Raw genomic sequence first — 22156 nt, 5'->3', positions numbered from 1 at the left:
TTTTGATTGTTTCTTTTTTATATTTTTATTTTGATTTCTTTTATTCCCAATTTTTTTGGGACGATCTGTTGGCTCCGATCTGTTGGCGCCGATCTGTTGGCTCCGATCTGTTGGCTCCGATCTGTTGGCTCCGATCTGTTGGCTCCGATCTGTTGGCTCCGATGTGTTGGCTTCGATGTGTTGGCTTCCGTGGTTCCTGTGGGCATACGCTGCATTGTGGCTGGGCACATGCAGGCTTGTAATGTATTTGGTTCAGATGCTTGGGTTTGAGTCACACACACCCCTCCTGCTTCCCGTTTCCATGGGCTTGCAAAGGGTGTGCCCAAGTGACAGTGAATTACACAGTGACGTTGGACTCCCATGAGCTGTGTGGCCAGTCTGTAGTCAATACTGTGTATACATTCATAGTGCATATTGCTGTTGTGTTGTACACTGCATGTTGCATTGATGTGTAACTCTTCTTCTGTGTCTACCTCCCAATTTGCAGGTCCCTTCCTCAAGTCCACACAAGGACCTCTAGTCTGGCGATGGGGACCACGTTGGCAGCAGTGCACCTACAACTCTACATGGCGCCAACACTGCACAGTTGGTAGTGGTGGGAGTGCAGGCATTTCCAGGTGGTGAGACTACTAATATGTAACATTTTTGATGTCATGTTAATGGTACTACGTGCTCAAGTATGTTGTTGGTCCGGCATTGCTGTGAGCATTTCAGGTGTTGCAGGTTTCTAATAGTGCCACTGTACATAGTGAGAGTGATGTCATGTTGTGGGGATTACTTTGTTTACCTGCAATTAGCATGACATGGCACGGTGTGTCGTGTGGCAGTGCTGGGGTTGGGTTGGCTGACATGGCACTGTCCTCTTGTTGCATTTTGCAAGTGGGTATTCATTTTAGCTGCTTCAATGTGTAACTTCACAAAACTGCATTGGTGGTGTCTGTGTGGGTAGGGATGCACACATTGTGACACTTCCAGGTGAACAATCTCAGGCTGATATGGTATTCACGGTTCATTCTCCAGACATTCAGGATCAGTGTCAGGTTGAGTCATCATTGATTGTCAGATGGAATGTGCCAGGGCAGTGTGCACTCCACAGGGGTGTGATTTCTATGTGAAGTAATTAGCCACTAGCTGTGTACGGGCTGCCTCCCCCCGTGCCCTTTCCCCTCCCATGCGCAGCGGCTGTGCATGTGGTTGGGGATGTGGGGCCACCACCATGTCCACGGCCAGGCCCCGGCGTGTTGCAACGTTGTGCAGGACACATGCTGCCACTATGATCCTGCACACTACTGGGGGAGCGTAGAACAGCTGCCCGCCAGAACGGTCAAGGGAGCGAAAGCGTGACTTCAGCACTCCGAATGTGCGCTCCACTATGCCCCTGGTTGTAATGTGGGCTGTGTTAAATCTTACCTGGGGTGGCGTGGTGGGGTTCCGAATTGGCGTCATCATGTGGGGGCTGAGAGGGTAGGCACTGTCCCCTGTGGAGGTGGGGATTGGTATCATTGGTGAGGTTGTGACCTTGCTCAGTATCCAACATGCATGCATGTGCAGTGGCATACATACTCACCAAGCAGCCATGTATCGCCATGCCGCCCAGCTTCTAGGTCCCGGCTTAGGGTGGACATTCGGTAAATGAAGCTGTCGTGGGTGGAGCCGGGATAGTTTGCATATACTGAGGTGATGATTCCCTTGGCATTACATGCTACCTGCACGTTGATGGAATGCCAGTGCTTGCGGTTCCTATAGATGTGCTCAGATGCCCTGGGGGGACGTAGAGCCACATGGGTGCAGTCGATGGCACCTAGCACTTTGGGGAATCGTGCCACTGCGTAAAAATCCAGGGTGGCAGCATGCCTTTCTGCAGGTGTTCTGGGCAGGTATATGTGCCTGCGGACTGATGGGCGTGCAGTCATGATGTTCAAGACCTGGTGTAGGCAGCGTGACTGGGTGGCCTGTGACACCCCACCCACTATGGCACTTGTCCGCTGAAATGATCCAGTGGCTAAGAAGTGCAGTACATTGAGGACCTTCTCCAGGGGGCTGAGTGCTTGGGAGCACAGGGTGGGTGATGTGAGGTCATCCTCCCACTCACTCACCAGGTCCAGTATGATGTGTGGTGGAAACCTGTACCTCCCATACACCTGGTCATCAGGCATCCCGAAAAGGCTGGTTCTGGGTGTGAATATTCTGGCCCTGACTATCCTCCTCCTCCTCCTTTGGTAGCCCACTGCCACTGCTGCTAGGAACGGTATGTTCATCCTGGCGTCTGAGCTTGTTATTGTTAAAGTCCGCAATTTATGCTTAGCGCGTGTTCTAGGCGAGCGTGTGACCCGCGCACCCCTGGAATCCAGTTCCCAGTCCAATAGCGTGTGGAAATTCACACGCACCACGGGATACAGCGTGTGACCCGCGCACCCCTGGAATCCAGTTCCCAGTCCAATAGCGTGTGGAAATTCACACGCACCACGGGATACAGCGTGTGACCCGCGCACCCCTGGAATCCAGTTCCCAGTCCAATAGCGTGTGGAAATTCACACGCACCACGGGATACAGCGTGTGACCCGCGCACCCCTGGAATCCAGTTCCCAGTCCAATAGCGTGTGGAAATTCACACGCACCACGGGATACAGCGTGTGACCCGCGCACCCCTGGAATCCAGTTCCCAGTCCAATAGCGTGTGGAAATTCACACGCACCACGGGATACAGCGTGTGACCCGCGCACCCCTGGAATCCAGTTCCCAGTCCAATAGCGTGTGGAAATTCACACGCACCACGGGATACAGCGTGTGACCCGCGCACCCCTGGAATCCAGTTCCCAGTCCAATAGCGTGCGGAAATTCACATGCACCACGTGATACAGGTTCGCTGACGTACTTGCGTGTGTAAGTGGCCGCGCACCCATTAAATACACGTACATAGGCCAATCGCGTGTACGCGCACTTTTGTCCAATTACACGCGATGACACTCTGACGTGCAGTATCTCCACGTGTGCCCCGTCATCACGTGCTGAGTGGGGAACACCCGTGCGGGTCACGTCACAGACGCGCTTACGCGCTGAGGGACTCTGGTCCAATAGAATCGCGTATGCGTGCTGACGCGCTTACGCGCTAAGGGCCTTTCCTCGGATTTCACGCTGACGTGCAGGATTTTCACGTGCCAAATCACTCCGTATCAAGCTGGCCACGCGAAAACACACGGAAGCCCACGCTCCTGCCCAGAAGGCCGAGTTACTGCCCCCCAGTGCCCCGAGCAGCCTCCCACGTGCCATCTGCTGCTGCCTGCCTGCCTGCCTGCCTGCTGCCACCGTGCCCTGCCATTTGGTGCCTGCACATCAGCCATCTGCAGGGGTCCAGTTGCTGTGTCCACCCCTGCTGGAACTGAAGACTCCCGACTGGTATTACATCGCTCCACAGCCCAGCCCCAGGACCCAGTTGCCCACCCACACCTGCCTCTGGGGTTGCCGTGTCGGGCACTTCCACATCTGGCACCAGTGGCAACCCCAGGCAGAGGGGCACCAGCTTCACTGTCACCGAAGTTGGTGTCCTGGTGGAGCATGTCCTGGGGCAGTATGATGCCCTCTTTGGATCGTCCCGCGCCAGCAAGGAAGGACGGCAGAGGATCTGGGCCGACTGTGTGGTTGCCATCAACGCGGAGGGGGTGGCAACCCGCGACGTCCTGAAGATCAAGAAGCGCTGGGAGGACTTGAGGTCCAGGACCCTTGTGAAGGCCCGGCGCCTCGTGGAGGGGGGCCGGGGCCGCATGAGTTCCATCCAGATGAGGGTCCTGGAACGCGTACGCCCAGCGCTCCACGCCCAGATCCTTGAGAGGGAGGCCCGTCTGGAGTTGAGCGGTAAGTGTCCATGCATTACTGTGTGAGACAGGGCATGTTGCGGTGTGCTGGTTCTATGATACTTGCCTGTATGTGTGCCATAGGCCATGTATGCATGTATGTGTGCAGGGACATCATGGTAATGCATGTGCGACCAGTGATGTGTGATGCACATGGTTGTTGCATGTGTTGAAATGCCGCATGGGGAGCCCTATTCAGATTTTGAACATGAGAGCATGCCAGTCTCTGTACCTGGACATGGGTGGGGGTGAGGGATGGGTGCTGATGCCAGGTACATATATGGTAGCCATGTCTGTGTGCCTGACCTGCGTGTCTGTGACTTGTGCATGCCATGGATGCATGACACATGTGTGTGACAATGCACAGATTCAGTAAAGCAGCCAAATTACCCTTGTAACCGCTGTGTTTGGTGTGTTTGGGGCCAGATGGATGTGACTGAGGTGAAGTGTGTGCATGTGATGGGCATGAGGCATGATGCATGTGAGTTACATATCATTGAATGTTTCAAGAGTCCATTGGACATGCATGGAAATGTCCATGGCATGCACCATGCCTGTTACTGTGTGTGTTTTGCCTGGACTGACCCATGTGTTGTGGAGGGACATGATGGAAGTGTACTTTGACAGTGGTGCTCATCTGCTATTGCTTCCTGTCTAGGGGACCATTGTACAGTGCCCTGATGCTTGTGTTCTTTGTCTCCCTCTACGCAGCGGCTAGTGAAGAAGAGGGCGGAGACGGCGCTGTGGAGCAAGGCGGCGGGGATGCCCCCACGGCTGCAGCGGAAGGGGTGGGTGAGCCCCCACAGGGGCCTGCTACGGTGGGAGACGGTGAGGAGCCATCCAGGTTGGTGGTTTGCACAGAGGAGGAGGAGGCCGTCACTGGGGCACACATGGGGCCTGGTGGGGGCATCCCTGCTGGTGCAAGTGGTGCAGTCCAGGGCCAGGGGCAGGAGGCAGCACAGGTCACCGTGGAGGGGCCTGTGCATGTCGCTGTCCCTGACCCTGTGAGTGCACCACCATGCACCAGCAGGGATGCCCCGTCCCAGGCCTGTCCGCAGGTAGAGGGGATGTCCATGTCACCTGACTCCCCTCCACCTGCGGACGTGGGAACCCCTGGCCGTGCGGAGAAGGTCCTGATTGGGGTCGCGATGCGCACGGCTGTGATTCGTGATGCCGTGCGTGCTTCCCGGGAGGAGCACGCACGTCATCACGAAGTGCACCGTGCCGACGTGGCCCAATTGGGATCGGCCATGTTCGGGGGTTTCCTGCATGTGTTGGCCAATGTGGCGGCCCTCTCCTCCTCTGTGCAGGCTATCCACCAGTCGTTCTCCTTGCCGTCTTCCAGCCCAGATGACACCAGGGCCCCCTCTGGACCTGCCCCGACCAATGCAGCCAGCTCGGTGGGGATCCCATCCCTGCCACAGTCGGGAGTCAGAGATCCAGCAGGGGTGGACACCAGACCAACTGGACCCCAGCAGATGGAGGATGTGACGGCATCATCGGGCAGGGCACGTGCACGACGGCGTCGGTGGTTTCCATCAGCCTGGATGCCGTCGTGCTGGCACAGGCAGTTGCGTCGGAGGCAGCAGCAGGCTCAACGTGGGAGGCATCATGGCTCGGGGCCATCAACATCAGGGGTGCAGGCATCGGCCGGAGGGCAGGAGAACCCTGGAATGGGAGTGGCTTCCGTGTGGGAGAGGTTGTGCCAGCGGATAGGTGCGGAGCGGCAGCGGGCAGAGGAGGAACGGCTCACGATGGTCAGGGCGGAGGACTCCATGCGGAGGGCGCTGAGGCGGGCTGAGTGCCTCGAGGGTCTTCGCAGGGAGTTTGAGCTGGACACTGCGTTATCCCTGCGGGACCTCGGGGCCAGGGAACATGCCCGCCTCCAAGCCATTGACCAGGAGTTCGATGATGCCCTGGCCCATGACAACAACCAGTGAGCCGTCCGAATAGCCCGCTGCCTTTGTATATAGTTGTATAGTTAGGGTTAGGTTTCCTTTGTTTTTTTGATTTTTTTTTGGTTGCGATTGGACAATGCACCACTTTTTTGTATATAGTTCACTTTTTAGTTAGTAGTCAGTTAGGTTTAATTTGGTAGGGCTCATGGACCCAGGATGATCTTCTTAATTGGCTTATTTTAATTTTTCAGAATTTTTTCTTGGACATTCATCTTGTTTTGTTTGATTTGCTTTGTGTTTTTTCTTATTTGCTGTTCAATACATATTATTTTTTTAATCTTCAATGTGTCGTATCATCTCATTGCTTTCAGGCATGTCATGTTGGGTGTTTTGTCATTCACTTGCAGCCATTGTGTGTGACAGACATGTGTTAAATTGCATTATTTACATTGGGGGTGTAACATGTAATTGCCTTTGATATGTGGGTGGGTGTGATAGTTGGTTGGGCCTTTTGGCAGGGGAGGATGGGCATTACGGACATGATTGGGGAATGTTGGGACCCAGGTGCAGGGGGGCATGGATTGGACATGGGTGGGGGCCTGCTGGCAGGTCCCACACAGTGCTGGGGGGTGGGGGTGGTGGGAGACATGAGTGGGGGCCTGGTGGAGGGTGACCCTGCACTGCTGGGGGGTGGGGGTGGTGGGTGACATGAGTGGGGGCCTGGTGGAGGGTGACCCTGCACTGCTGGGGTGTGGGGGTGGTGGGTGACATGAGTGGGGGCCTGGTGGAGGGTGACCCTGCACTGCTGGGGGGTGGGGGTGGTGGGTGACATGAGTGGGGGCCTGGTGGAGGGTGACCCTGCACTGCTGGGGTGTGGGGGTGGTGGGTGACATGAGTGGGGGCCTGGTGGAGGGTGACCCTGCACTGCTGGGGTGTGGGGGTGGTGGGTGACATGAGTGGGGGCCTGGTGGAGGGTGACCCTGCACTGCTGGGGTGTGGGGGTGGTGGGTGACATGAGTGGGGGCCTGGTGGAGGGTGACCCTGCACTGCTGGGGTGTGGGGGTGGTGGGTGACATGAGTGGGGGCCTGGTGGAGGGTGACCCTGGTGGCTGGGGGGTGGGGGTGGTGGGAGACATGAGTGGGGGCCTGGTGGAGGGTGACCCTGGTGGCTGGGGGGTGGGGGTGGTGGGAGACATGGTTTGACATGGGTGGGGGCCTGCTGGCAGGTGCCCCACAGTGCTGGGGGGTGGGGGTGGTGGGGGACATGAGTGGGGGCCTGGTGGAGGGTGACCCTGGTGGCTGGGGGGTGGGGGTGGTGGGAGACATGAGTGGGGGCCTGGTGGAGGGTGACCCTGGTGGCTGGGGGGTGGGGTGGTGGGAGACATGAGTTGGACATGGGTGGGGGCCTGCTGGCAGGTGCCCCACAGTGCTGGGGGGTGGGGGTGGTGGGGGACATGAGTTGGACATGGGTGGGGGCCTGCTGGCAGGTGCCCCACAGTGCTGGGGGGTGGGGGTGGTGGGGGACATGAGTTGGACATGGGTGGGGGCCTGCTGGCAGGTGCCCCACAGTGCTGGGGGGTGGGGGTGGTGGGGGACATGAGTTGGACATGGGTGGGGGCCTGCTGGCAGGTGCCCCACAGTGCTGGGGGGTGGGGGGGTGGGGGACATGAGTTGGACATGGGTGGGGGCCTGCTGGCAGGTGCCCCACAGTGCTGGGGGGTGGGGGTGGTGGGAGACATGAGTGGGGGCCTGGTGGAGGGTGACCCTGCACTGCTGGGGGGTGGGGGTGGTGGGTGACATGAGTGGGGGCCTGGTGGAGGGTGCCCCTGGTGGCTGGGGGGTGGGGGTGGTGGTAGACATGAGTGGGGGCCTGGTGGAGGGTGACCCTGCACTGCTGGGGGGTGGGGGTGGTGGGTGACATGAGTGGGGGCCTGGTGGAGGGTGACCCTGCACTGCTGGGGTGTGGGGGTGGTGGGTGACATGAGTGGGGGCCTGGTGGAGGGTGACCCTGCACTGCTGGGGTGTAGGGGTGGTGGGTGACATGAGTGGGGGCCTGGTGGAGGGTGACCCTGCACTGCTGGGGTGTGGGGGTGGTGGGTGACATGAGTGGGGGCCTGGTGGAGGGTGACCCTGCACTGCTGGGGTGTGGGGGTGGTGGGTGACATGAGTGGGGGCCTGGTGGAGGGTGACCCTGGTGGCTGGGGGGTGGGGGTGGTGGGAGACATGAGTGGGGGCCTGGTGGAGGGTGACCCTGGTGGCTGGGGGGTGGGGGTGGTGGGAGACATGAGTTGGACATGGGTGGGGGCCTGCTGGCAGGTGCCCCACAGTGCTGGGGGGTGGGGGTGGTGGGGGACATGAGTTGGACATGGGTGGGGGCCTGCTGGCAGGTGCCCCACAGTGCTGGGGGGTGGGGGTGGTGGGGGACATGAGTTGGACATGGGTGGGGGCCTGCTGGCAGGTGCCCCACAGTGCTGGGGGGTGGGGGTGGTGGGGGACATGAGTTGGACATGGGTGGGGGCCTGCTGGCAGGTGCCCCACAGTGCTGGGGGGTGGGGGGGGGGTGGGGGACATGAGTTGGACATGGGTGGGGGCCTGCTGGCAGGTGCCCCACAGTGCTGGGGGGTGGGGGTGGTGGGAGACATGAGTGGGGGCCTGGTGGAGGGTGACCCTGCACTGCTGGGGGGTGGGGGTGGTGGGTGACATGAGTGGGGGTCTGGTGGAGGGGGCCCCTGGTGGCTGGGGGGTGGGGGTGGTGGTAGACATGAGTGGGGGCCTGGTGGAGGGTGACCCTGCACTGCTGGGGGGTGGGGGTGGTGGGTGACATGAGTGGGGGCCTGGTGGAGGGTGACCCTGCACTGCTGGGGTGTGGGGGTGGTGGGTGACATGAGTGGGGGCCTGGTGGAGGGTGACCCTGCACTGCTGGGGTGTAGGGGTGGTGGGTGACATGAGTGGGGGCCTGGTGGAGGGTGACCCTGCACTGCTGGGGTGTGGGGGTGGTGGGTGACATGAGTGGGGGCCTGGTGGATGGTGACCCTGCACTGCTGGGGTGTGGGGGTGGTGGGTGACATGAGTGGGGGCCTGGTGGAGGGTGACCCTGGTGGCTGGGGGGTGGGGGTGGTGGGAGACATGAGTGGGGGCCTGGTGGAGGGTGACCCTGGTGGCTGGGGGGTGGGGGTGGTGGGAGACATGAGTTGGACATGGGTGGGGGCCTGCTGGCAGGTGCCCCACAGTGCTGGGGGGTGGGGGTGGTGGGGGACATGAGTTGGACATGGGTGGGGGCCTGCTGGCAGGTGCCCCACAGTGCTGGGGGGTGGGGGTGGTGGGGGACATGAGTTGGACATGGGTGGGGGCCTGCTGGCAGGTGCCCCACAGTGCTGGGGGGTGGGGTGGGGGTGGGGGACATGAGTTGGACATGGGTGGGGGCCTGCTGGCAGGTGCCCCACAGTGCTGGGGTGTGGGGGTGGTGGGTGACATGAGTGGGGGCCTGGTGGAGGGTGACCCTGGTGGCTGGGGGGTGGGGGTGGTGGGAGACATGAGTTGGACATGGGTGGGGGCCTGCTGGCAGGTGCCCCACAGTGCTGGGGGGTGGGGGGGGGGTGGGGGACATGAGTTGGACATGGGTGGGGGCCTGCTGGCAGGTGCCCCACAGTGCTGGGGGGTGGGGGTGCAAGGGGACATGAGTTGGACATGGGTGGGGGCCTGCTGGCAGGTGCCCCACAGTGCTGGGGAGTGGGGGGGGTGGGGGACATGAGTTGGACATGGGTGGGGGCCTGCTGGCAGGTGCCCCACAGTGCTGGGGTGTGGGGGTGGTGGGTGACATGAGTGGGGGCCTGGTGGAGGGTGACCCTGGTGGCTGGGGGGTGGGGGTGGTGGGAGACATGAGTTGGACATGGGTGGGGGCCTGCTGGCAGGTGCCCCACAGTGCTGGGGGGTGGGGGGGGTGGGGGACATGAGTTGGACATGGGTGGGGGCCTGCTGGCAGGTGCCCCACAGTGCTGGGGGGTGGGGGTGCAAGGGGACATGAGTTGGTGTTCATTAGTTCAAGGAGACATGTGCCTTTGCTGGGGGGCATGCCCATGGTGGGTGGGCTGCCTGCGGGACATGACCAGGGATGCAGGGTAGTCCCCTGTGGTGTGGGCTGCCTGCAGGGGCCGTGGAGGGTGTACAGGGTACACCTGGGAGGACCCACACTGTCAAATCACATGTGGAACTTCCCGCGCACCCCTGGAATACACGCGCCCAGGCTGTTCGCGTGTGGAACTTCCCGCGCACCCCTGAAATACACGCGCCCAGGCTGTTCGCGTGTGGAACTTCCCGCGCACCCCTGAAATACACGTGCCCAGGCTGTTCGCGTGTGGAACTTCCCGCGCACCCCTGAAATACACGCGCCCAGGCTGTTCGCGTGTGGAACTTCCCGCGCACCCCTGGAATACACGCGCCCAGGCTGTTCGCGTGTGGAACTTCCCGCGCACCCCTGAAATACACGCGCCCAGGCTGTTCGCGTGTGGAACTTCACGCGAACCCCTGTGATGCACGTACCCTGCTGAAATCGCGTGTTAGACTTCCCGCGCACCCCGGTATACACGCACATGTATTTTTTGTCAGCGGGTGTCCGTGTTTGTGGGTACCCCTTTGCACGTCTTTTTTCCTGGAGGGCCACAGTATGGGACATTCATCATGGCAGTATATAGGTGCGATTTGTTGGCGCACCTTTTGGCGCACATTTCTTACAGCCGCAGAGACGCTACCGCCTGCTTTCTTGTGGCGGTCGTGTTTGTGCCTGTGCGCTGGTTTGAGCGTGCGCTTTTTTCCCCTATTCTATTCCATGAATACGTGTTGTAGGCGAGCGTGTGGGCGTTCCGCGCACTTGTGCCCTGTACTTCCCCCGTGACGCCCACGTTTTGGCAAGTTGTTCCCCATTCCGAGTGTTACGCCCGTGTTCCGCCTACTTTTGTTGCGTGCGCCGCGCTATGTGCGATTTTTGCTGTGGCCTGTGCGATTTTCGCAGTGACCTGGCGCACGCTGTTAGATGGCCTGTGCGCCAACGTGCGCCGCGCACTTTTTATCGCACATCCGCTGGTTTTCTCGCGCACGGCCTTCCATGAATCGACGTGCGCTGCTTTTCGTGCGATTTTCGCAATTGCACTGCGATTTTCGCTATTCCACTGCGATTCGCACGTTTTTGCCCACTTGCGCCGCGCTAATTATTCCATGAATCGGCCTCATAATCGGGAACACATCTTAGGAAGATGCACAGGTGAAAACCTATGGCCAGAAAAGGCACCAGAGTACTGATTAGAAAAAACCTAAAGCGTAAAGCCAGTGTGCAAGCATGCTTCTGAACCCTGAGCAAGAAGAAAGGACTGGCATCTGATATGCTTACAGGGGTGCGGGACAAGGGGCGAGCCACGAAAGTGCATGCACACAAGCTTTCCAATTTAACATCTGACTTTGTGCTGTGTAAGCGTATTTTGGTCCACACCTGAACCATGAGTGACTTCAATTCCCCTGGAGTAAAGGGCAATGGATGCATTATACACTGCTGCACTATCTTCCTGATTTCAAGGCAGCGTTTATGATTGGAGAAATATCACCCATCATGTCCATCTTCAGAAAAGATACACATTAACGTTCCTGAATACTTCCAGTGATATTTGATCTAAATTATATATATTAACTCAGCTATAATCCAAAATCATCAGCAAATGTTAACAGTCTTTAGCATATTGGGCATATCTGCACAAAAAGGCGTTAAGCTGGCTCCCAACGTCTGGGACTATCACTTCCATACTGCTGATTTGCACTCAATGTAAATCTCGTCCGCTTTTATGCTGACCACCCAATCGCCTTTTCCACCACTCTCAGGAACTCTCTCTACCACTTCAACACTGGGCCTCATCCCAAATGAGCAATGCTCTAGTCTCCAGGACTATATTCTGCGCCCTCTCCTTGCTCTCTCATTCTCAATTTTCGATCTCTTACCTCTCAAACGTTTCTCTCAATTCCATATTAAGTCATCTCCCTTATGGGGCCTGACCTGGGAAGCACTATCCTACATGCAAATTGTGTATCACCTCCTCAGCCCCCTGTCATTGGCACATGAGCCATATTGCCATAGCACGTCTTCTCCCTTTACTTCCTGTTCTCCAGACCCCTGTCCACATCCCATAATGAACCACAGCTGCTCCCATTTACTACTGATTTTGGCATCTGCTCTTCAATTCCTATGTCACAGCTCCTCCCTTCTGCCTCCTACTCTCTGGTACTCTTTCCTCACTGCTTTACAAAACCCTCCCCTTCTGTTTCTACACCTATGGCCTCTTCCAACAGATCCTCTCTTTGTATTGTCACCCAGGGCAGGGGGGACAACCAATCAGGTTGCTCGTATCGCGGGCTGAAGCCGATGATCCAAGCCCATGTTCCAAGAAACCGGATGGCTGCTTCCCCCACACTGCTATCTTGCCCTCAACCTCCCTTCCCCTTTGTGTATTGCCCCTCTCACGCCTAGTCCTACTTACCCGATTCCTTCACCAGCAGCGGCGCCCCTGTCGCTGCTGCTGCCGCTTCTTCTTCCTTTTGCCTGCCACGGACTTGGAAGATCGGCTCTGCTTGGAGCCCCAACTTCCAGCTCCGTGGCAGCTATTTTGAGTTTTTTGTGTGAATGAACTGCACATCACCACGCGTCCTGTTCATTCCTACAAAAAACATTTCTATCAGCACCCCGGGTTCCCGGATTGGCAATCCGGAGTGCTAATAGCAATAATAGCGGATCCGGCCTGCCAGATCAGGTGGTAACTGCACCAGGGCCCATTGGTAAGGCCCTCAATGCGCTCAGGCCTGTATCTTGGTCCCCGGGCCATTACCACTCGATCAGGCCAGCCAGATCGGCTAATAATCCTAAATTATGTGACATCCATCAATGCCCCTCTCCACATTACTACACCACACACGTTCTTCCCTCTCGCTCTAGCTTTATGGAATTATTTCTCGCTACAAACCCTAGTGGGCAATTTGCTCAACTTCTCGTAGATAGAGTCTGTGGAAATAACAGAAATACATCTAGGACAGATTAAATCACAATCACTTCACATAAAGTCAAACTGACCTGCAACTTGGAGTGTATAACTGCCTGGGGCTCTCCTGCAGCATTCCTTGGGTAATCCACTCTTTCGAGCACACCAAATGCCTCCATCTCAAAAGCAGGAAACTCTGCACCTGTCGGGGAAAATAGGGACAGGGCTGTGAGGTGGATTCTTGGAAACATGATGCAATGATGAGATTAAGATGCAAGGAATATTCCGATCAGGCTGCGGAAGTGGCCCACTATACCACGGAGGAGTGGAAGTAAATAAGAAGGCGATATGAGATAAGTTTACGAGGGAAGACTAAGGAAACAAAAAATGTTTGGCAAAAGTCAAAGGGAAATTGAGGGCAAAGAAGCACGGCAAGTGGAGAAACGTAGACGGGGAAAATTTGGACAGTATTGTGAGGGAGATCCATGTAAGATAAGAATGTCGAGCGGAGCAGAAAGGAGATCAGGACAAGCGTGCATATAAGCCAAGGAAACATGGAAGATTGGGGAATGGGATGATGTAAAGCAAAGGAAGGCCGGTGAGGCTGAGCCATGGAAATATGGGAGTGTGGGGAATGAGATCATGTAAACCAAGGGAAGAAGGGTGAGGTACAGCCATGGAAATATGGGAGAGTGGTGAATGAGATCATGTAAACCAAGGGAAGAAGGGTGAGGCACAGCCATGGAAATATGGGAGAGTGGGGAATGAGATCATGTAAACCAAGGGAAGAAGGGTGAGGCACAGCCATGGAAATATGGGAGAGTGGGGAATGAGATCATGTAAACCAAGGGAAGAAGGGTGAGGCACAGCCATGGAAATATGTGAGAGTGGGGAATGAGATCATGTAAACCAAGGGAAGAAGGGTGAGGTACAGTCATGGACATATGGGAGAGTGGGCAATGAGATCATGTAAACCAAGGGAAGAAGGGTGAGGTACAGCCATGGAAATATGGGAGAGTGTGGAATGAGATCATGTAAACCAAAGGAAGAAGGGTGAGGCACAGCCATGGAAATATGGGAGAGTGGGCAATGAGATCATGTAAACCGAGAGAAGACCAGTGAGGCAGAGCCATGGAAATATGGGAGAGTGAGGAATGAGATTATGTAAACCAAGGGAAGGCCGGTGAGGCAGAGCCATGGAAATATGTAAGAGTGGGGAAGGAGATCATGTAAACCAAGGGAAGACTGGTGAGGCAGAGCCATGGAAAATGGAAGAGTGAGACACAGGAGAAACATGGCAGCTGTAAGGAAAACCCATTGAAACGACATGGGCAGGTGATTGATTGGCAAGCTGGTCGAGGCACAGGTAAGGAAGCTATTGTACAAGTATCATGGATACAAGGTATCCATTTTGTGAAATGCAAATACACCTGCAATACACACAATGTAGTAATAGGTTTCATGCTGAAGCTATAAACTTAGAAGTAACTGACAAGTTATTTGGTTAAAATCAACTTGAGGTCAGGAACGTAAAGTACATGAAATAAGCAGAAGTTGTTTGGTAGGAAATATGGGAAGTCCTCGGCTTAGGCCTACGTTATTGTGTGATGGGTTCATTTTGATAGTCACACTTCGGAAAAAAGACTTGTACAGCCGTTTGGGAAGCAGTTGGGATCATAGCTCCTGAAAGAAATGTCAAGTAAATGGTATTTGAATGGGACGTTTGTGTGAGGCACGTTTCTAAGCCTGCGTCACATTGCAAATACATGAGGAGAAATGCTGTGTAACACAAATACCATAATTTTGTACTTTCAATGTAATTCTAAAAAAGGTTATCACACTTCAAAAAGAAATCAAGTATCTTTATTCATTTTCATAATTTATGGATCAAGCCAGCAGGCTGGAAAGCCAGCCCACCAACCGAAGGCCCTAAGCAAAGGCTGTCTGAGCTTGTCAGGGCCTGGAAGGGATCGGAGGGCCGCTGCTTTGACCCCCTCCCCACTGCATCATGGAACCACCGGTACTCACACAAAGCATGTAACCTGCACCTGCACGTTCTCTGCAGATAGGCGAGTGATGGCTGAACTCTTCCACTGCTTCCTACATTAACAAACCTGAACTATACCTGTGCCTTTCTTCTGCCCCGCCTCACTTTATCGTCCTCTTCCTTACTGCATTTTGTGCCCTGTTTTTGATCGTCAAACCTAGCTGTGTGCTTTTTACATCCTGCACCCCATGTTGTGCGCATTGCATTTTGTGCCCTGTTTTTGATTTTCAAATGTAGGTGTGTGCTTTTTCCATCCTGCACCCCATATTGTGCATTGGATTTTGTGTCTTGTTTTTGCTTTTCAAACCTAGGTGTGTGCTTTTAACATCCTGCACCTCATATTGTGCATTGCATTTGTGTCCATCCAGTAATCACCAGGCCGCTTGGTGAGTTGGCCAGAACAGTGCAGTGCAGCCTCTCCTCTTTCTGTCAGCTATACTCTGCCACCCTGATGGCACTCAACATCTCTCCTATCTTCTCCAACTACTACACTATCTCCTACCCTCCCTCTCTTACAGAGTCTGGAAGAAAAAAGCACAAAAAAGAAATACTGAGCGCCAACCCTGGCCTACCCATCGCAGACACCTATATCAGTGCAACTTCCAAACAGGTCTTCACTGACATCCTTTTCTCTGCCCCCCCCCAGATCTATGGACTCCTCATCTCATCTGCACTCTCCCTCCTCCCACATCCTCTCCCATTAATGGTGGCACCAAGTGGCCGGCTTCTCATCATCACACTGCATCATTAATGTCTACCACACAGGAACTATCTTAGTTCAGGGTCCTCAAACCAACCTCCTCATCTTTGACCAGTGCCTGCGTCCCTCATTAACTTCCTTTCTTCACCTGACTCCCCCCCTACCACTCTCTCTGGCCCTCCCTCTCTGACTGGTGTACCACGCCCCTGAAATCCACCTCGGAAAACCCTCAAAGGCAGAGACCTCCTTCACTTGACTACTCTTAACGCCCATTCAGCCAACAAACACTCCGCCAACATCTGCCTCCTTCTTGAAGACACTGACCTTGATATTCTCACCCTCACCGAGACATGGTTCAATGCCAGTTCAGTCACTGCTTTGGACTCCCTTCTCCCAGATGGCTTCAAGATAATTTCCAAGCCACAACATCACTGTTCTGGTGGGGGTCGGGGGGGATGCCTTAATCTTCCCGGAGTGGGTTCCTTCTTCCATCATGCACACCCAGCCTCACTCTTCCTTTGAGAGCCTGGTCTGCAAGTTGGTCATCTCTCCCTCCTCCTCTCTGACCATTGCCACTATCTACAGGCCCCATAGCACTACCACCCTGTTCCTCTCTGAATGGGCTGATTTCTGATCCGCTCTCCTCTCAACTACCTCCAAACTCCTACTCTTGGGTGATTTCAACATCCAGTTGGACTCCCCTGTCACAGCATCCACTCTCTTCCTTGACCTCTGCACTTCTCTATCCCTCTCCATTCTCCCCTCTGGTCCAATCCACTCAGCTGGACGCCTTCATACACCCTGACCTCTCTCCCCCCCCCTCTGGTCACACCACTCTCTTAGTCAGACCACTGTCTCCTCTCCGCTCAGCTGCGTGCCCTTGTCCCTCTGACCGCACCTCCGAAAACACAACAAAATGGTGGACCAGTGGATCCACACAATACACATATGTCTATATATAAACATTAAAACATTAGAAAAGAATACTCTAATCTTTCACAACTCAGGCATCCAAAAACTCTCAATCCTTCATTCATACTTCTATACGTAAAACCATGATGGCCAATTCAACAATGTGTAATCACAATCTGGTCCTACACAAATCTTTACAATTAATTATTCCACTTCTCACTTCGCTCTGACCCTGTCCTTGTTGAGAGTGTCATTTACAGTTTGTTTTATAATTTTCAAAAAGCTTGTGTGGTCCAAAAATGTTGTAAAAGTACCTGTATGAGATATAGTGTAACATAAAGGTTTCGGTTACACAGAAAAATAGATAGCTTTTGCTGATGTGGAAGTATGTGTGTGATCAAATGACAGAGAAACTTGCAGTGTGAGCTGAAATGTGTATTTGTATTTGATTTTATGATATTTGTATGTATTGGAGATTGGTAACGATATACACATTTATATATTTTTGTACTGATAAATAACATTTGTATTAAAATTAATTGAGTTAGAATATCCAGTCATCTTGGTTCACTTTGATATATATATCTGTGTTGACTTACTTAAAGAACCAGGGAACTCCTCTGCCTTTGACACAGTCAACCACTCCATCCTCTTAAAATGGCTCAATGATACCCTTGGTATCTTGGAGCGGGCGCTGGACTGGTTGACCTCCTTCCTAAATGACCATTCGTCCCAGGTCATTCTGGGCACCTTCTCCTCACCTACCTCCTTCTCCATCTGTGGTGTCCCCCAGGGCTCAAACCTTTCTCCCTGGCTCTTTAACTCTTAACTTGCGCAGCTGACACTCCTCATTTCCTCCTTCTCTCCAAAATTCCAACATTATGCAGATGACACACAACTCTTTTTCAAACTTCCTCTTGCATCTTCCATCATCCCAAACTGCTTATATGCCATCCAGTCCTGGTGCACATCCAACGATTTCTGCCTCAATGCCAGCAAGACTGAGATCCTTCCTATTGGGACCCCTGGCCCCTCCTTATTCCCCTCACTCTGGCCATCCTCTACGGGCTCCCCCCTTCACCTACATCTGAAGCCAGAAACCTTGGAGTCCTCTTCAACTCCTCTCTCTCCTTCCTCCCTCACACTCAGGACTTTGCCAGGAAGTCCCACTTTCAACTCTTCCTTCTCAAAGGAATTCTCCCTTTTTCTCACTTTCCCCCACAAACTCAATGTTACCCCAGCCCCGGTTCACTCTAGGCTGGTCTACTGCAATAGCCTTCTCCTCAATCTACCCTCTTCCACTCTATGACCCCTCCAGCTAATCCAGAATGGGACAGCAAGACTTATCCTTGGTCTCAAGCCCAGGGACTGCATCTCTCCTGCCCTAAAAACCTGTCACTGGCTCCCGGTTGCTGCACAGATTAAATTCAAATACCTCTGCATCATACATAAGGCTGTCTGGGGCCGGGGACCACGCTATCTGCAACTTTCTCTCACTAAATACTCTCCCTCTAGACCCCTACGCTCTTCTGGCACTAACTCTGTGTTTAAAGCGTTTCGCTAAACAGAGGGCCGGAGGCCGATCTCTTTCTTCAGCTGGCTCACTCTTATGGAACAGCCACCCCCTTCCTCTCCATCTTGAGCAGGACCTCCTTAAATTCTGGAAACTTGTCAAGACTTTCCTCTTCACCTCCGATTTCCCCTCTTCCCTACTCTGCTAATCTCACAGTCGCTGTGATTGGTGACCAGGGCCCTTTTGTGTCCTTCGGGGTCCTGGACTTCCTCACCCAGTCACCTGAGCCTCTGCCTACTCACAGCACTTGTGTCGGCACCCACCTGCCTACATCCTGTAGGCTTGCACTCACCTACCTAATGCGGCTCCATGGTGAACAGCACTTACTATACTATGCACTTACTTCTGCTGCTCACCCACGAGCACATTCACTCCAGCACCTACCGCCACTCCCACTTCCCCTCTTCTACCTGCACTTGCACGTTCCGAATACTCACAAGTCATAGTAGGTTCGTCTTTATCCTCCACTGTATTTATTGTTTCTATCCTAAATTCCCTCCCTGTTGCCCTGTGGGCGCTTTGAAACAGAATTGACTTACTGTATAAGCGCCTAACAAATGCACAATAAATAAATAAATAAATATGATGGCAAAATATATGTCCTAGCTTTATCGGATTCAAACCCCGGTCTACAGGCAACTTCGATCCCACTGTGATGAATGGGAGACATAGTGAAAACAAATTGAGTAAGGTTGGGGGGAGGGGCGGGAGGAGTCAGCTTCTAGCCGATGGAACATTATTGAAGCCTTTGACATTTGGAACTCATCTGTTTAAGGTCTCCATTTTGTGAATCTGTGAGGAAGTCAGAGTCAGTCAGTACTGAATGTACATCTCTCGGAAATTAATCGAATTGGCTTGAAACAAAAATGTGTTCTGTTTGTGTACCAACAAATTTAGATAAATTACGAAAGCTGGCATTATTGCACTGGCATAAACGCTTTATTTATTTTGCAGATTGCTGATCCTTCTCTATGAGCAACATGAAGCGATAATAGCTTATTTGAGATGAAAAGAAAGCCTGTGAAAGACAGGAAAATAGGAAAATAGAAAACGATAGTAGAGGAAATTACAGATCATTACCTAAAATGCCTATGCCATGTTCCTGTTGACTTATAGCAAGTACACTAGTATAATCAAGTTTACTTCATCGAAATTGTTCATTTCTAAAACACTAATTGCTTTGACCAATTATCATTGCCATTATTTTCAGTACCCAACAAGGAAGGCTATTGAGATTAAATTCAGCATAAACCTCAACTGACTCCAGACACTCTCGTGGATCTGAAAGAGTGGAGAGGGAGGGAGGGAGGGAGGGAGAGGTTAGGGGGTTAGCCAGAGGCAACTAGGCATTGCATTCAACTGTTAGTGTCGGTAGCGCCAGGAGGTACTGTCATCTGGGCGAGCGAGTTCTCAGTGTGGTTTCAGTTCTTTCCCTGGAGGTCTAGATATTCAGATGTGCAGTAAGGGAATCTATGGACCTCATCATGAGTTGGGCGGTATCCCAGAGGTAATTGTACTCGGATACCGCCCAATAAAATTAGCATTACTACAACTTGGTCCGGCGCAATTTGCGCCAGATCCCGAGTTGCGGTGGCGCTGTTAGTCCCCGTTGGTTATGATTCCATAGGACTCTATGGGGTTTTTCGTGGTGCCATTACCGCCAGCGGTAATAGTGCCGAAAATGGGCAGAAATATGGAGATTTACCTCCAGCTCAAAGCCCAAACTCGGGTTTGCGCAGAGCAGCAATGCAGCATTAATAGTGTTACCCTGCAATTTTGCTTCTCCGGCTAACCCCTGATGAGGCTCTATGTGTTCTGGGTGTGCTTTAGCAGTTTGATACGCATAGCATTTTGAGTGTGCTGTGGTGGGCTGAGGTATTTTGTTCTAGCAAGATATTGAGTTGACGAGTAGGTGAGCGTTTGTTGAGTCAGGTCTTTCCAAGCTGAGCTTGTTGGTTGGATTCTATGGATAGATCTATTGAATTCCGTTATGCTAGTGTATTGTAAATTGTCTTGTAAATTTGGTTTTGATTGTGTTTTTGTCTGACATAAAAATCTTGCATTCTTTAGCGGTGCCGGCAGTGGTAGTTCTGAAGGGGAAAGGGCTAGGCTTGGGAGATGTAGTCCTGTTTGGTGTTATTCGATTTTTGCGTGGTATGTCAATTTTGGTGTGTCATTCGCTCATAGAATGGTGGAATTGTTGTAGTTTGTTTCCTATCTTTAGCGTTTTGGATCAATCTGTAGCCTGCTGTATTAGAAAGCCAGGTTTTTAACAGTTTCCAAAAAGTTAGATCTTCTGTTTTCCCGATTTCTTTTGGGAATTGTAGTATCCTTCGCGCTACGCGCCCACAAGGTCATGTGACAGTAGCTAACGTGACCGCGGCGAGCGCAGCATTAGAGCTGTTTCAGTTCCACCACTATACTGTGTGGCTGTGTCTCCTTCCAGCGCACGTCGCACTGCAGGCATACCAGGTTGCTGAGACCCGAGATGGCGACAAGGTGATTAACCGTCACTGCCACCGCACTGTGCTCCACTCCAGCATGTCGCTGAGAAAGGTGCGACCAGCTGGAGCTATTCTCCCCGCGAGGGAAGGTCAGGGGGCAGAGCCTACGCCAGTCAGCCAGTACACATGCGCCGGGAGAAAAGGATGCTCATGCAGATCCAGCCCTGGACCCACACGCTGCCGCCTGTCTCGAGACACAGAACTAGAGATAGGAACCCTAGTTTCTGCGACGCCTCCATCACATGAGAGCGGGTGCTCCTGCTGAGCCTGCCCCTGACCTCCACATCTGCTACCTGCCCCAAACTGAGGCTAGAGGTAGCAAATCTAGTTTTCCCACACCGCCACAGCACCTGTAAGGAAAGAAACATGAGGCACACAGGGCTCCATACCAGCACACCGCAGCCCCCCAACACGCGTGCATAAAGTCACAGCTACACACAGCTCCACGTGAGGAGCGCCATAGACCCCAAAGAGAGTCGCCCGAAGGGACTGATCCTCCACCACTGGTAGAAGCATGAGTGTCCCTGCAGAGGCCCAGGATGCTGCTGCAACAGCACCACAAGGGAGGGATGCCATACCCCTGCTACTTCCTTTTGACACGACTGACACCACCAGCCTGGGACCACGATGGATCAGATGGATGAAAGAGGTTGACGCATACTTCTGTGCCCTTGGCCCGCAAGAGGACAATCGTATTATCAGCCTACTCACCATCACAGCTGGCCCAGAAGTGAGGGACATAATCTTTGAACTGCCAGAAGATGTCAAATACTCATAGCCGGACCTTAAACTTATATTGAATAAACACTTTGATGTACACGAAAATGTAGACTACGAGAGGCATGTGTTCCACACCACGATACAACTCCCAGGAGAGAGTATGGCCAAGTTCGTGACACACCTCCAATCCAAAGTGAAGCACTACAAATTTCACATCTACAGGAATGAGGAAGCCATCAAGTCACAAGTCATCGCAGGATGCAAATCAATGACCCAGAAGAAAAAGCTGTTGCAGACACCACACACTGTAGCAGAACTCCTCAATCTAGCAAGAACAACATCTGTGTTTGACCTCCAGATTTACCCTCTGGGCAAAATCTGCATTTCCTCAGCAGTTAAAATAAAAGAGGAGACAGTGAACAAGAACACGACACTGTCAACCCTGGAGCAGGATATCAAGATGGAAAAACAACAATGCTTCAAATGCAGCTACAACCTCCCACATGACGGATCCTGACCGGTCATTGGCAAAATATGTTCTGCCTATGGAGGAGAAGATCACTTCAGAATGATGTGCCGCAACCCCAAAGCTTCCAGGCCTAGCCCGATGAAACAAAGGGCACACCGGCACAGGACATCCCCCCCGACCGTCCCGCAAGCAAAGGACAAGATACGCAGAGAGGAGACACAACAAGGAGAGACGACACATCAGATCGAAACGGTCCCGTCAGAAAGGGAGAAGGCAGAATGCCCGAATGCAAATATCGCAAGCTCACACGAGCACCGGAACTGAAGGGAGCCCATGTGAACATCTACGCTTATGGAGTGAAACAGCCACTCCCATGCCTGGGAGCCTTCATGACCACCTGTCGACACAAAGACAAACAATACTGTGTGCTCATTCATGTCCTCGCCATGGAAGCCTTCCGCGGATACAT

General features: G+C 53.6%; 1 protein-coding gene across 4 annotated transcripts in view; it reads right to left on the bottom strand.

The window, feature by feature from the left end:
- Nucleotides 1-22156, bottom strand: part of LOC138488157 (N-acyl-aromatic-L-amino acid amidohydrolase (carboxylate-forming)-like) — a 304572-nt gene that overhangs the window by 24905 nt on the left and 257511 nt on the right. For all 4 annotated transcript variants that reach the window (XM_069614944.1, XM_069614947.1, XM_069614945.1 and 1 more), the window contains exon 6: nucleotides 12855-12964. In XM_069614944.1, the coding sequence (XP_069471045.1) occupies nucleotides 12855-12964 (110 nt within the window). The remainder of the gene's footprint in view (nucleotides 1-12854; nucleotides 12965-22156) is intronic.

Source organism: Ambystoma mexicanum, chromosome 9 (assembly GCF_040938575.1).
Source record: "Ambystoma mexicanum isolate Mex_15411 chromosome 9, UKY_AmexF1_1, whole genome shotgun sequence".
Classification (NCBI taxonomy): Eukaryota; Metazoa; Chordata; class Amphibia; order Caudata; family Ambystomatidae; genus Ambystoma; species Ambystoma mexicanum.
Note: the sequence above shows the minus strand (reverse complement) of the source record. Positions and strands in the feature narration are given on the sequence as shown.